Genomic DNA, 15,801 nt, shown 5'->3' on the forward strand with positions numbered 1-15,801 from the left:
TTCTTTTTCAGTTGTATTTCTGTTTTTCATTTCTGTTTTGCTTTGCAGTTCCGTTCATCTCTCCAGGGGTCCCTATAGAGACAATCAGGGCCCAAGACCGTGGGGGCGCCTCTATTGAGGCGATTACTCCGCTTCTAGGCAGGGACCCTTCACCCCCCTGCTAGGTTAGGGCCAGGCTTCCTTCTCCCTGGAGTGGTGCTACCCTTCAGCATAGCGTGGTGTGCGGCTATTTCCAGCAGTGTGTACGTTCTCTGTCACCGTGCTGAGTGTAGTACTCTGGTGACGCACGTGCTCTACATCTGGGTTACGTATTTCAGTTGTGGTGCACACTGTTCTTCAGTGCATAAAATTATCAGCTACGGTAGTTGTGAACATCACCCTGCGTCCGTGCTGAGGATGGTGCTCGTGTGCTGCACGGACGTGACAAATATCAGCTACAGTAGTTTTGAACATCACCCTGCCTCCATGCTGAGCGTGGTGCTCGTGTGCTGCACGGACATGACATGCATATTGCCCAGTCAAGGGGATGGCACAAGGGAGGCACTATTTATTGTGAGGACATGGAAAGAGAAATTAATCTTTAAGTGGCACAGAGAGGGGAATTATTAGCAGAAAGATGAGAGGTATATATTAAGGTATATAAGCAGAAACTGGCAGCATTCCAGGATGCAGTGGAACCAATGGTTTTTATTTACCCAGGGCCATCACCAAAGACAGCGACGTTTCATCGGCCTTTAAAAGGGACAGTATATAGTCTCTGTTAGCAATGGCCTCTCAGGAAAATGTCTCTGCAGTGAACACTGTTCAGCAGAAAGCAGTGATGTTTTCATAGAAGAGGCATACACTTAAGCTGGTAGTTAGGTGCAAATGGTTCTCAAGTTGGCTTACTCAATCTCAGTTCATTCTTTTCTCTGCTGTTTCCTCAGTACGCCTGATATCAGTCGGTTGCATTCTTGTCTCCATTGTCTCACACACGTTTCCTCCAGCTACGGCCACATGTGATATTCCTCAGCCTCTCCTGTAGTCTTAGGCCCTGTAGCAGTCACAATGTTAGTTCAACCCTTTCTCTGACAACAGTCATAGTCAACGGGTTAGTGAATACAATAGCAAGAGTCTACGCATACAAAGGCTTCAGCACCACTATCCATCTCCTGTACACTGCTCAGTCACTCCTGCTCTCACTTGTGACACAGCACCTCTCACTTGCTTTATGGTCACCTGATCTCTGACCACAGCTTGGCAGGATGGGAGAGTCCTAGTCTGTAGGGGTCCTTTCTGTCCTAGGAGCAAAATTCTATGTAGAGTGTGCTGAAAAGGAAGACAAACCTGGTCAAAGGAGACCAAAGTATTATCTTTTTTAGTGTTGCTCATCACGATCGGCTAGGCGATAAAATCAAGATGGTTTTTGCCAAATCGTATCGTACCATCCTGATCCAATTTTTTGCAAAAATCGCCAAAATATTGGCTCTTTACTTTGAGCAGAAAGGGCAGGTGTGTTGGCAGTGATGGAATTCTAGATTTGAAGATTACATTGGTGGAGATTTCAACCTGGGACCCCACCACCGCAAAGTAGAAATACTAGCCACTGGTAATTTGCCACAACTCTCCAGAGTAAGGCAATGCACTACAGTGATTGAAGATCCACCTATCCTTTATTAGGCAACTAATATTACAATTTTACAACCAGCATTAAATTTACATTTCAGAGCAAGACCGCTTCATCAGTTCAACTTGAGTATATACAATTAGAGATCAGATGGCCGTACAGCCGGTTAGCCATCATACCCTCCACTGGTATTCCCAGTATTCTCCTTTCCGCATTTAGAAGCACATCTCTGTTTGCCCGAAAATAAGACCTACCCAAAAATAAGCCCACCCTGATTTTTTTTTTTGGGGGGGGGGGCTTGAAATTTAAGCCCTAACCACAAAATAAGCCCTAGATGCATTACATTAAAAAAGTGATCTTCTGTGGGCGGCCGAGGATTACGAGAAGGGCAAATAATACAGAAAGTCAACAGCACTCACCCAGATAACCAAATATTGGCAGAGTGAAAAAATGGATTCACGTCTTCGATGGATCAGACCCAACTCCAAATAATATAGTCTAAATAATGCAGTAGGAGTCAGCATCAGCGATGCAAATAAAACCCCAAAGGATTAATTTTTATTCCAAACGGTCAGTGTATACGGACGTTTCAACCTCTATCTGAGGTCTTTATCAAGCTCCTTAAACATATACAATGGGCCCAATATATAAAACAGATAACAAATCACATACAAACTCTTAATTTAAACACCTCCCACTGGTCAGGAACGCGGCATACCTATCATGGGTGCAGGTGGATGTGTGACGCCCGGCAACCATTGGATCCAGCTCTGATTACACTTCACCGGCATCTCCGGCATCCTACGCTCATCAATGTGCATGCGCGAAGTTCCCTTTACTCTCGCATCACTCTCAGTTATCGTCCATGCGCAGAAGACCGTCATCCGCTGCTGGATCCGAACTTAATATCCAGCAAGTGCTTAAATACATGCTGATTGCCCCCCTATACCCATATATATGTACAATCTAATATTAAATCTCTGGCACAAGATATAATAATTTAATCCATCACAACACTCGTACAGCTCAGATAGTATCCTTTACATGCTATGTCAGATATATGTCTCCCATAGTAAGTAATAGCCCTCAGGCTTACTACCCATAGACATGTTAGCCATATTAGCCCAAGATATATATTCAAAGGGCACCAGTCACATGAGCAAGATGTCCAAATTGCCAAACCAGCACAATGTAAGCGTGTGTACTGTAACAACACGGGGGTTAAAGAGTATGCCAGCGATAACTTTTACTTCTTGTTCAGTTTATTCAACATAAGCTTAGCATAACAGAAATGACTGGGTCTCCAGAAAAATGATAAAGTTTGCAAAGTCCATCAGTTTAATCCTCCAACAGTCCACAGGAGGAGCAATTAAGTCCACAACTCAGTTAAACAGCAATAAGTCCATTTACTTTCATAGACCTGTAGTAGTCCAGAAGCGCAGCTTGTCTTTAGTGTTCAGGTCTCTCTCCAGACCTCTTGCTCCCAGTTCAGGTCTCCCCCTGGATCTGTCTCGGGCTCTCACAGCCCAGGTCCTTCCCACTTGACTTGTCTCAGGCTTGCAGCCCACTTCACCACTGACTGTAGCAGGAACAAACACCGTTATCCTACTTACTGACCACATCTGTGGGTGTTTTCCCCTTGTCTCAGACACCAGACTGTTCCTGTCTGTTGCCCCCCACAGGTCATTCTCTGTAGTGCACCTCTACAGTACATATAGCGTAACAGGGGAGTCAGTGATATATACAATACATATGTATACATATATCATAGAGTCATAGAATGGTGGAGTTGGAAGGGACCTCCAGGGTCATCTGGTCCAACCCCCTGCTCAGTGCATATATCCATACACACATATGCTCCACCAATCAGACCACATAGGTAAGATGTGAATGAAAACCACGGTGTATATGCGTATATCGGCACTCTGTCAGGCACCATTTATATAGAACACCCACAAAGATTATACTGAGTAAGACCATATGTGTATTCATTATTCAACCAATGTGTGCAAAGATTTTATCTATCAAGACCAATAAAGTGTTACCTTGGGTTACGAGTGCCTCAGCTTGCGAGTTTTTTGACTTGCCAGCAGGCTCTCTCCCGAATTTTTGCTCTGATTTACGAACAAAAACTCGGGGTACGAGCCTGCTGGCAAGTCAAAAAACTCGCAAGCTGAGGCTCAGGGGGGAAACTATACTCACCTGTCGCCAGTGTTTTGCCCTCACGATTGTCTGTGGCGCTGCTGCAGGCTGTCGCTCCCTTCCCCACGCCGACACAGGGCATTGCTTTCTGGATGCAGGGCTTGAATGCCCCGCCTCAAGCAAGCTAATGCTCTGATTGGTTAGCTCAATGCCATCTTGGAATAGATTAAACTCGTATGTCAAGGCACCATTGTATAGGTTTTTCATAGGTAAGAAAAGGGTACCAAATGAAAACAAAGAATGTCAAAAAAAACTTTTGTATTCATCTGTGTTTTTTATTCGAATATGCTTTTTATTTTGCATTATTAAATCGAAGGCACATTCATGCATGTCTAACTGGCATATATATATATAACTGAGGTCCCGCCCCTTCCCTGCCCCTTGCCACTATTTGCAATGGGAGGGGTGGGACAGGGGCAGAGCTAAGCGCCTGTACTTAGCTCCGCCCAAGTCTCGCCCCCTCCTATTGCAAATAGTGGAGAGGGGGCGGGAGCTCAGTTCCTGCTCTTGGCTCTTCCATCTTCCTCCCCCTGCAAACAAGGACACCATATATCGGCTCGGCGCGAAAACCGAGCCGATATATGGTCGTCTGAAATAGCCCTTACCCTGCGTCACACATCCAGATCAGCATCCACAAGATCTGTACAAAAAAGGGGAGAGAGAAGAATTAAAAAACATAATAAGGGATGAATTAAACATCATACCATAAATACAAAAAGGAGAGAAAGGAGAAAATATATATTAAAAACACAGCATGTAACGGCAAGGAAATACACTACAGAAATGGAGTAGTATTATAGTCAAGGTTGAGTCCTCTCGGGAAAAGCGTGTCTAAATCAAATATCCATTTGAGTTCTTTTCTCATCAATGCCCTTTCCCTGTCACCACCTCTTATGTTCCTAGGAACATGATCAATTGTCCTGAACTTTAACTGGCTAAAAGTATGCCCCATAGCAAGAAAGTGCTTGGGTATCGGAAGTTCTTCCTTCTTTGTCCTTATTGTACTTTTGTGACTCGTAATGTGCGTTCAACATAGAGGAGACCACAGGGACATGATATAAGTATACAACATATGTGGACCTACAGCTATACCTACTACGAATATGAAAGGTTTCTCTCGTATGTGGATGATTAAATCTGTCCCCGCTAACAAGGTTATAACAGCAGGAATATGAGAGGCATAGATAATTCCCATTTTTTGACATTAGACTCCCCTGTTGTGTTTGTACCTTTGTTGTCCCACTGTACGAGTTTATCCCTGATGTTGGGGCTACGCCTGTAGGCCATCATTGGTAAGGCTCTAAACTCCTCTACCTGGGGACAATTTTTGCTCAGTATGGGCCAGAGTCAAACAGACTAGGTCCTCCTCTGGCCTGCTCTCCTATTGTGAATATGCATTCACTGCCTTTCCACAAAGCTATAACAGTGGCGGGAGATGGTGGAGATGGTCAAAAGGACATAAAGCAGAGAAAGCTACTATTACAGAGGGCTGTATGACAGTGTCAGCGGGATGGCAGAGGTGATAAGGAGAACAGAGCGAAGTAATCTACTATTATAGAGGGCTGTAATTTACTCAATAGATTTTCAGCTCTTTTCAGCAATAAGGGGGAACAAGATCAGCAGCTACTTAGAGACAGAATGAGATAGAGGAAAGTTAGCTATGTAGTATTGAGTGGGTGTGGTTATGCTACAAAGAGGGGAGGGATAGATGAGCTTGTGTAGGTTCATGAGAGACCAGCTGATCAGTGCTTGGAATGCTCCATGAGGCTTTCTAAATGCATGAAAAACTATACAAAAAACAGTTGAGTGCATCATTTTTTTTTCTGCAGGGACTTGGTAAGATATGTGTTTCTTGATTTTTCATGCACAAAAGTTTCCATAGCCTTTAAATACTTATTTTTTAAACTTCATAACTGGTTCACAGATGTTCATCAAAACTGAAAACAGAAAAGCAACTATGAGATCAGTGCTCCCAGTAAAAATGAGCATGGTAAAAAATGATGCCCCCAAACTGCCCATTAATGTGAGATAGCTGTGGGGCAAACCGTTCTGCTGACAGCTGTGATTTTGAACTACCTTATCAACATACAAATTAGGCTCTGCAAAGCATGAATATAATTTCAATAAAGGGCGATAGCAGCTGCCAGGCATATCTGAGGCTAATTATTTCCAGGGGAAATGCCAGAGAAGTTACAAAGTTCCGTAAATTTCCATCTACTTGATCCTTATTCACAACAATGAGAAGTGGGTGGCCAGTCACCAAGGTATTAAAGCCCATTTAGACTGGACACTTGTCCCCGCACATTCTCGCTCTCATACTGCTGCATAGAAGAGAGTATCGCTCGCTCACAGAGGGGAGGCTGGAGGAGATTTCTCTCATGGCTCTCCCCGCCCCTCTCCATTGACACAACATAGCAGCCGTTTAATACTGAATGGCTGCTATTTACACTGAGCGATCAAGGATCAGCTCATCATCCATTGTTTATGCAGCATCTCATCCAGCTTCCCCGCCCTCTGTGAGCGAGCCAGCACTACTAGCTCCCGTGCAACAGCACGGGAGCGAAGACACACAGGGATGACTGTCGGGCATCGTTTGCCCAACATTCAACCTGTCTAAATTGACCTTTAGATTGTCAGTGGATCCATTCCCAACAAAACCTGAAGGAGCTTCCTGTAAATATCTCCTTGTATAGTCTGCTAAAGTCATAATTGACCAACTTGTAAGTTCCATATATATACGTAAACATATTGGCTTTGTCTAGAATATTCCTGTCCAAGTCTCTAGTTTGTTTTACATTTGAATTGACATTATCACTGAAAGTTTAGTTCATCCCCTTAGTTGAAATTACCTACAATATGATGCATCCCTCAAAGTATGTAAATGGAACCAATGGCAGTGGCTAATGCAAATTGTAGAGCAGATAAGGACAATGCTAGCGGATCTCAAATACATTCTGTAACGCATTTAATAAATCAGATCAATGTGCATGTAAGGTTAAGTAAAAAGCAGTGATATCTTGGTTCTAGAAGGATGCTTACTGTATAATGAGATTGAAACTCAACTCTTATGACAATTCTGAAATTTCAGTTTGGCAAGAGACACTGACGCCACATGTACTGGAAAAGAACAAGAGCATATTTGAAGATGAATTGCAAGAAGACTAATCATTCAGAACTTTTCCTTTATAATGTGTTGCAACACCTCATATAATATCCACAATATTCCATAGTAAAGACAGCAATTCATACATTTCTGATTGTGTTTGCTAAATTTATATATGCTTATCGTAGCAAAAAGATAATTTCTTAAATAAGTTAATGCACTTAAATAAGCTCCGAACATGGTCATATAGGGTCAGCCCGAACTACCAGAGTAACAATGGATCCTCCAGTATACACAGGGTCTAAAACAATAATGGACCCCAAAGGACTGGCAGAAGACTATCGCATTTGGAGAGAACTTTGGAGTTAATTGTTTGCAGTTAACCAATATGGATTATATGTCCTGTGTGTTTATAATGCAACATGCATATACCAATGTTCTGTATGGATGTAGGGTGGGCCTCAGAATAATTACTCTGATAATCCCAAAGATCACAGCATTAGTTCATATATTTCAAATTTCCTAATTTATGCAGCTTAAAGTGACCCTCCGGGTCTGGGCACACAAAGATGGCCGCACGAGCTTCACTGACTACCTGATACACACTGTGTGTTAGTATGCATCATTCATTTGAGACACTGCACCTGCTTTGATTAACCATTGCTGCCCATCTGGGCAGTGCTGACAAGTCAGAACAGCATGTAGTGTCTTAAGGCACGTTTGCACACAAAGATAATCTCTCAAACGATTGAAAGATTGAAAGTTTTAGCAATCTTTTTGCATAATGGATGCCCGTTAACACTTTTTCATCTTCATTTGCATGTAAAAGGGCCTCCATGAGCTGTTTGCAGAGCCCAGCATTTGCCCGCATTTACATGTAATGATTATCACTCAAATTTGGTCGTTTTAACAATCGTTGCGTGTAAATGGGCCTTTAGACTACCAATGCATACTATTTCACAGTGTGCATCAGGTAGTTAGTGAAGAAGTGTGGCCATCTTTGTTTGTACAGGCCTGGAAGGTTGTTTTAATGTTTTAAAACTCTTGTGTGTGTCCAAGACATAGAATCTCAAAGAGTAGGGCCTCATGTCTAGGCATAAATGGATTTACAAAATCTTCTCGGGTCTCCAGCACACGTGATCCTTGCCCATAGGGAATCATTGGACACCCGCAGGTAATTAAATATCTGCGGATGTCATTTTCCCCCGGCATGCGGACTGCATGTGCGGAATAACAACCGCAGCATGCTCCATTTTTATGCACTTTTCCCACACGGACAGCTCCCGCAGCTCTCATTGAAGCCAATGGAAGCCGTCCAGATCCACGGCACAGACACAGCAGTTACTGCGTCCGTGAAGCGGACCGCGGGAAAACAGGAGTTTAAAAAAAATGTAAAAGCCGGCACGGCGCATGCACGTGATAAGCCGCTGGTGTCCCGAGTGCATCTGCTGTGCAAAAGAAAGAAAACCTGGCCTGCACGGAGGAGATCCCCGCAACGTCCGGACAGGTGAGTATAATGTATTTTTTGGCCTCATGTCTGCGGGCCAGGTGGAATCCCCTGCAGGATTCTGCACGGAAAAACCATGAGCGCCCATGGACATGAGGCCTAAGGGTGGAGAAAATAAGGGGATATCACTTAGAATGACCAAAGAATGGGATGATGTCCTAGTAAGAAGAGTAAAAAAAGTGATTGGAGAGTGTGTGTAGGAAAACATTGGGAACAAGTAGAGAAAGGAAAAACAGCCTCACAACAAAAGGAAAGAGATAAAGGGAGTAGACATAAACTGTAACCAAGGAGGTTAAAACAGTAGCAACTAGTTCTAAGGAGCTGCCTGTTTGGATTTTTTCCATAAAGAATTACCTTCTGTGCCACAACAGTAAAAACAAAGCATAACAGAACGTGTCTTGTAGTTATATAGTTTACTTATTGCTTAGAAAGTGCCAACATAATTAACAGCACTGCAGTAAATAGGCTGTAAATCCTTTACCTAAATCCCAGTTGTCCAGTGGGGCTTACTTTCAGATTTCTTTATCTCATTTACATGTGCAGATGCAGCAGAGCTTAACTTGACCTTTTTTCATCACATTGTAACAACTTTTTTGCCACAGTTTGTTTACCCTTTCATTTATTTTTCAATGGGCTTTGATGTGTTAAATGGGTTGCGCAGTTATGGAATAATATCCCTTTAATAAAGCTGTCTTTTAGTAAAATAATCAACAGCTGTACTTACTCCTCCACTACTGCTGGGATCCAGCACTGACGTACTGCTGTGGTCCCTGTGTTTGCTGTGACAGATGGTGTCAGGTGACCGCTGCTGCACATCAGAAGCTGCAGCATCACTGCTCATTCTCCTGGCATCAGTGCTCACATCCTAAGAACCATGATGTCAGGAGTTTGGGAATGTGACGCTGCAGCCTCTGACACTGTCAGAACAAACACTGGGACCACAGCGGGATTGCAGTGCTGGATCCCGGTGGCAGCAGAGAGGTAAGTACAACTCTGTTTATTAATTTACTACAGACAGCTGAATTACAGGTAACCGAACAACCTTCTTAATATAGGAGAACAATAGTCTTTGACTGCCTCAAGAAAAGATAACTTGTTGCATAAAGGTATCACCGTCAAGTTAAAATTTGCTACATATGTACTATTGCCTATTCTAGAGGAAGCAAACTGACCCATCAGCATGTTCTTACAATTTGAGAGGAAAATGAAATATCAGGAGAAAACCCATACAAGCACAAGGTGGACACACAGGCTCCACAGAGTCTTCTGTGGTTTTTCGCTACCTCTACAGCATTCCCAGCCAGTTGTGGACTGAGGCACTTTGGGCCTATTAGAAGTAACAACCAAGGTTCCAACTATACAGAAAAAGTGTACAACTATTTTAATTGTAAATTTTATTGTAACTTTAGCTGTAAACTCAAACATTATTTCCTCCATGGATTACTTGGTTGAATAACAAATAAAAAGTAACACATTATCTGTTTTATTGGTAGCCTTAGATGGAGTTTATTATTGGTAGATCTTATGGGTCTTCTGTTCGAGTGGTAGCTTTTACTGGAAGTGTTCACTGTTGGACATCATGGACCTTGTTTAGACCAGTCCAGAATAACAGCATCCATGGATATTCTTCCTATCTACTTATGGGTTGCCTTCCATTTTATTTTACAATAATACTATAATGCACACATTTTATCTTGATCATGTCATGTCTACATATAACATGATTGTCACATTACATTCCAGTGGCACAGTGAGCTCTGCATTAACCATTTCCAATCCACTGCCTGACGTCTAAAGACATTATGATTTAAGACTGTACAGCTCCGATGTTGGAAGACATCCGTTAGGGTTCTCTTACTGTATATTGCCAGCCTCTCTGCTGTCGGAACCTATCCAACGTGTCACCTCATGCAGTACTGGCTTTAGCAGCATATAGCATAATTGTAAAATGGCAAAAAAAAGAGTACGCCCCCTACAAAAACCAGGATACAAATTGGATTAGAAAGGGTTAAATTATTCTGCCAAGGGTTGCTTTAGTACCATCACAGCTTTTGAAGGTTTTGCAGTAGCCATAAAGGAAGATATGCAATAGCAGAGTCTACTTTGGCTGCATAATATGGGGCAGGCTAGATCAGAAGATAGTACGAATCCATGTAAAAAAAAAAGACAAATTTAAATTTTACAGCAGTGGTCAGTAAGACCACATAATAATACAGAAGACGACATTCATGGACATCAATACAAAATAGACTGGAAAATCTATTGCAAGGGATCCATGACATGATTCTGTTGTAATTCAGACACACAACTCGCTCATATTTATGAAATTATGTCCACAATGCAATGTGTTCAAGACTTCATCCTCCTCTGATCAAAAATTGACCGCAATGGAAATAAAATGACGAATTGCGCTAGTCACAGTGCAATGCTAAGTATGGATAAGATCTGGAAAACAAAGCTGTAAGCTTTGCAACAAATTGCCTGATAGTCAACGCAATCATCTTCCCAATCACAACTTATGGCTGCGGAAGTTGGACACTAAAGAAAACGGACCAGAGGAAGATTGATGCCTTTGAACTTTGGTGCTGGAGGAAACTTCTATGAACTTCTTGGACCACCAAGATCATGAACAAAACAGTCCTAGGCTGCATCAAACCAAAGTTTTCATTGAAGGGCAAAATTACGAAACACAAACTCTCATACTTCGGCCACATAATGCAAACTAATTCATTAGAAACATTGATAATGCTTTGAGTGCTCAGCGGCAAAAGAAGACCTGGCCACCAAAGAACGCACTGGCTTGATACTATCAAAGTCGATACCAACATGAAAACATTTCAAACTGAAAGAAATCAGTACCACATGGAAAGGGCTGATCCATAAAAGTGTCCGAGAGTCGGAACCAGCTAAATAGATAAAGATAGATTGTTAAGGCAGCGATATGCAGTCCTAAGCTCTTACTCATGATCTGAAGGTTGTGGATTCAAGTTCCTAGGTTGGTAAAATGAGCATCCAGCTTGGTAATAAGTAAAAGAATTACCTGAAAGTGCTGCGGAATAAGTTGGCAGTCCCGTTCCTTGTGATGAATCTCTACTAGAGATGAGCGAGTATACTCGCTAAAGGCAATTGCTCGAGCGAGCATTGCCTTTAGCGAGTACCTGCCCGCTCGAGACAAAAGGTTCAGGTGCCGGCGGCGGGCAGGGAGCTGAGGGGAGAGCGGGGCGGAACGGAGGGGAGATCTCTCTCTCCCCCCAGCTCCCTCCTGCTGACTGCCGCTACTCACCGCTCCCCCGCACCGGCACCCGAACCTTTTGTCTCGAGCGGGCAGGTACTCGCTAAAGGCAATGCTCGATCGAGCAATTGCCTTTAGCGAGTATACTCGCTCATCTCTAATCTCTACCCCAATGAAAATTCACAATCATGGGAAAATTGAAAAACATGAGGGGAATACTTTAAAATAAGAAACATCAAAAAAAACTTTCTCATTGAGTACCTAGAGCTCTGCAATAGTGAACTTTGCCATGTGTATGCAGCCTCATGTGTGACAACTGTGCTGAGTTTTACAGAACGGTAATGATTTTAAGCCAAATGGGACTTTTGTTTTAATCAGCGTGTGAAAAAACGGCAAGCCTCAGTACAGTTCCTGCAAACTAACGCCCTCAATCACAGGGTCAAAGGCTTTACAATACTTGCCACCGATGAGTCAGTCCACAGTACATGGATCAGCTCATGGTGTCTGGTGTAATGGGTCTTTGTGTCTCTCTTTTGGAATAGAGGTCACTGGCTGATCTAGTGTTCTCCAACTATAGGAATTTATTGCCATCAGATAAGACTAAAGTCAATACAATAAAGGCTGCTGGCAAAAACACCAGGTGGAATTGTAGTGTTTTTTTTACAGTTGCCAACCCTTTAAAAAATACAATGGACCTAAAATAAAGATTGAGGCCGGGTCTCTGCACTCATTAGCTTTGTGCTGGTAGATGGAATTTCTTTACGATCTTGTGTTGCTCTGGTTTACAGTTTTGGTATTATATAATCCACTGGTAATACAGTCATAAAAAAACACAATTGTTATTAAAAAATGATGTGCAGGTTATAATACCAAAAAAGGACAAGTTGGAATACATTCTGCGCTGAACAGACTTTTGCTATGTTTACATATATGTGTGCCTTGTGTGGTCTTAGCATTCTTTGCCTGAGTAACTAGTGAAATTCCATTCTTTATCATTGGTCTCCTTGTTGGCTCATTGATTGCATTGGAAGCCTATTGAACAGGAAAGGTGCTGACATTTTAAAAGATTAGATAGCAATGTGTCTGGAGTGATTGACAGTTGATGAGATTTCTGACATGGATCTCCAGTGCTAACAGTATCTTACTTTATATGCTAATGATACCTGGATCTGCGTTTGCATTTTATCTTATGATCAGCTTTGGTAAGGAAGTTCCCCCTGGTGTTCTTACTGATAAGCATTCATGCATGAAGAAAAAACAGCAGTCAGGAAAATGCATTGTGAGTTTAATTGTGGATTCTTCAAAGGACAGAAAGAAGCACTTGCAGTGCGAGGGAGTGATTGATCTGTCAGATGTTTACTTGCTTGTGCATGTGCTGTTTACATGGGGCTGCTTCTGGTGTCTGTTTTATAAGCTATGTAATATGTTTACAGTGCAGGGTTACTATTTTTTACCCCTAAAATATGAAGATCCATCGGATGTTATTTGCTTCCTTTCGCCGGTTTAACTTTTTATTTCTATGTTCAATTCATAGTAGATGAGTTTCTATTCTTAAAAAGCCACTTGCTCTATTAACTGCACAAATTAGTACATTTGTATACATAAAAGCGTATTGGACCCCAAATAGTTTGCTCATAACAGCCTAATTATCATCGGATATTTTTTAAATAATGTTTAAAAAAACATGGGTTTGTTAATTAAGATTTTCCCAAACTAGATCAGTGTCTTAAAACTTAGGGTGGACATACACATTAGATGGCTTGTCCGGCCAACAGCTCTCTCTTCTAACCCCCCAATACGCATGCACTCTCTTGGTGCGTACTATGCGTGCATACACGCTAATATAGTGTATGGGTATGTTAACACACAGCTAACATTGCATTGTGTACTGCTGTGTACTCCCGTGCAGGAAGAAACACTTGTGTAACAGAGCCCTTGGGGGGGGTGGACTAGTCCTGAGTATAAGGCACTATAAGGCTGGGTTTACATAGGGCAGATTTGCCGCGGAAATTCCGATTGTCAAAAATCTTGCCCACACGACGGCCAATCTGTTGCAGCAAAGCCGCAAGAAGTGGAGCGAATTCCCTGGCCGCAGCATGTCTTTTTTTTTCCGATGTGGCCTAGCTCCTCTATGAGAGCACCAGCCGCAAAGGAAAAGCATGTGGCCAAGCCGCTCCAAAACCCGAGGCTAAGTGCCACGGCTTTTGAAGCTGCAATTTGCCGGCAGAAATCTCGCGTTTTTTGCTGCGGCAAAACAATGAGATTTCCGCCGGGAATATAACCCATGTGACCCTAGCCTAAGAGTACATTAATTGACCAGGGGCACAATTATTGAGTGGGGCACTAAGGGGGCAATATTGGGGGCAACAAATTACTGTGTATGGGGCATTGAGGCATTATTATGAAGTTTGGAAATTAGGGGAGCAATATAACTAGCTGGGGGCACTAAGAGGCACCATTAGTGAGTTGGGGTCACTATTAGTGTGAAGGCACTAAAGGGGAACTACAACTAACTAGAAGCACAAACCTGACACTATAACTGAGTCGAAGGCACAAAGGGGCACCAATACTGAGTTCCCACACAATTACTAAATGTGGTAATACTAAGGGGCACAAATTGGAGCGCAAAGAGGGCTAGATTAATTAGGGCGCTAAAGGGCACCACTATTGAGTTATGGTATTAAGAGGGAAATTTTAGTGACTGAGGAACAAAAAAGCATCAATATTGATTGAGTGACATCAGCGCTCATGCAGTCAGGGTAGGTCCTCAATAGTTGATTGAAATTAATGGGAGCCGTTCCTGCAGTTACAAGCGCTGGCCACTACATGGGAGGTCGGCGTGGAGGCTTCCGCTCCTACCTGCGTTATTGTGGCGCTGACAGCATGCGCCCGCACAGCTGATCGGTTGGGGTGCCAAGCGACGGAGCCCAGTTGATCAACTATTGATGACCTATCCTGAGGATAGGTCATCAGTAGTATTTCCACGGAAAATGCCTTTAAGGTAACATGAACATACATTCTTATCTTGGGGTTTGCATGTGTTTATTCCTGTAGAAAGAGGGGAATAAGCTGTTGACAGATACTTCTCTCCTGAAGCACAACGGTTTGGGAATGTTTAAACTTAGCATTCCAGAACTTTCTCCCCCAGGAGATTGAGAAGCTGTCCCCATGCCAAAATTATCGCTGATTTCTGGTGATTTTGAACTAAAGTGTATGGCAAACTTTAAAGCATGTGACATGCGACCATGTGAAACACTTAAGCCTGATATCACATAAGCTGCTTTAAAGGGGTTGTCTCGAGGAAGCAGTGAATTTTTTTTTTTTGCCCAGTCCCCATTATTCAGCATACATTACTAAGCCCCCCTGTAAATGACTTTTCTAGCCAGTTTCTACTTACAGTTCCAGCGTTTCAGCAACTTATAAAAATTTTCCCAAGATGGCCGCCAGCTCTTTTCCCTTCGCTTGATGTAGCCTGACGTGCGCGCTCCCGAGACGCTACCAGCTGTGTCTCCCTGACAACCAGACGCCCCGCAGCCGCCGACCGGACCCACCGCGGCCGCCGACCACGGTACACGCCAGGCAGCAGGTAACCGGCGCTAGGCCCCGGCTCCCCCACGCTAGGCCCCGGCTCCCCCGCGCTAGGCCCCGGCTCCCCAGCGCTAGGCCCCGGCTCCCCAGCGCTAGGCCCCGGCTCCCCAGCGCTAGGCCCCGGCGCCCCAGCGGTCGGCTCCGGGGCCCAGCGGTAGGCCCCGGGGCCCAGCGGTAGGCCCCGGGGCCCAGCGGTAGGCTCCGGGGCCCAGCGGTAGGCTCCAGGGCCACAGCGGTAGGCCCCGGGGCCCAGCGGTAGGCTCCGGGGCCACAGCGGTAGGCCCCGGGGCCCAGCGGTAGGCTTCAGGGCCACAGCGGTAGGCTCCGGGGCCACAGCGGTAGGCTCCGGGGCCACAGCAGCAGTCCGTCACTCGTCACCCCGTCAGTCCGTCACCCATCACTTACCTGGGCGGCTGGGCGGCTTCTTGGCTGGGCTGCTGGGCTGGGCTTCTTGGCTGCGCGGCTCCAGTTTCTGCACCTTCCTCTAAGAGAGGATGGTAGCAGAATGGCCGCTCCAGCGCGCTCCCGAGAAGATACAGCTCGTCTGCGCATGTGCAGAAGAG

The 15,801-nt window shown here is 44.0% G+C and overlaps 1 protein-coding gene across 1 annotated transcript in view; it reads right to left on the reverse strand.

The window, feature by feature from the left end:
• Positions 1-4,296: 4,296 nt before the first annotated feature.
• Positions 4,297-15,801, reverse strand: part of LOC136573392 (cytotoxic and regulatory T-cell molecule-like) — a 113,121-nt gene continuing 101,616 nt past the window's right edge. Inside the window, exon 7 of the mRNA XM_066574684.1 lies at positions 4,297-4,448. Coding sequence (XP_066430781.1) covers positions 4,420-4,448 — 29 coding nt within the window. The 3' untranslated portion in view covers positions 4,297-4,419. The remainder of the gene's footprint in view (positions 4,449-15,801) is intronic.

Source organism: Eleutherodactylus coqui, chromosome 7 (genome assembly GCF_035609145.1).
Source record: "Eleutherodactylus coqui strain aEleCoq1 chromosome 7, aEleCoq1.hap1, whole genome shotgun sequence".
Classification (NCBI taxonomy): Eukaryota; Metazoa; Chordata; class Amphibia; order Anura; family Eleutherodactylidae; genus Eleutherodactylus; species Eleutherodactylus coqui.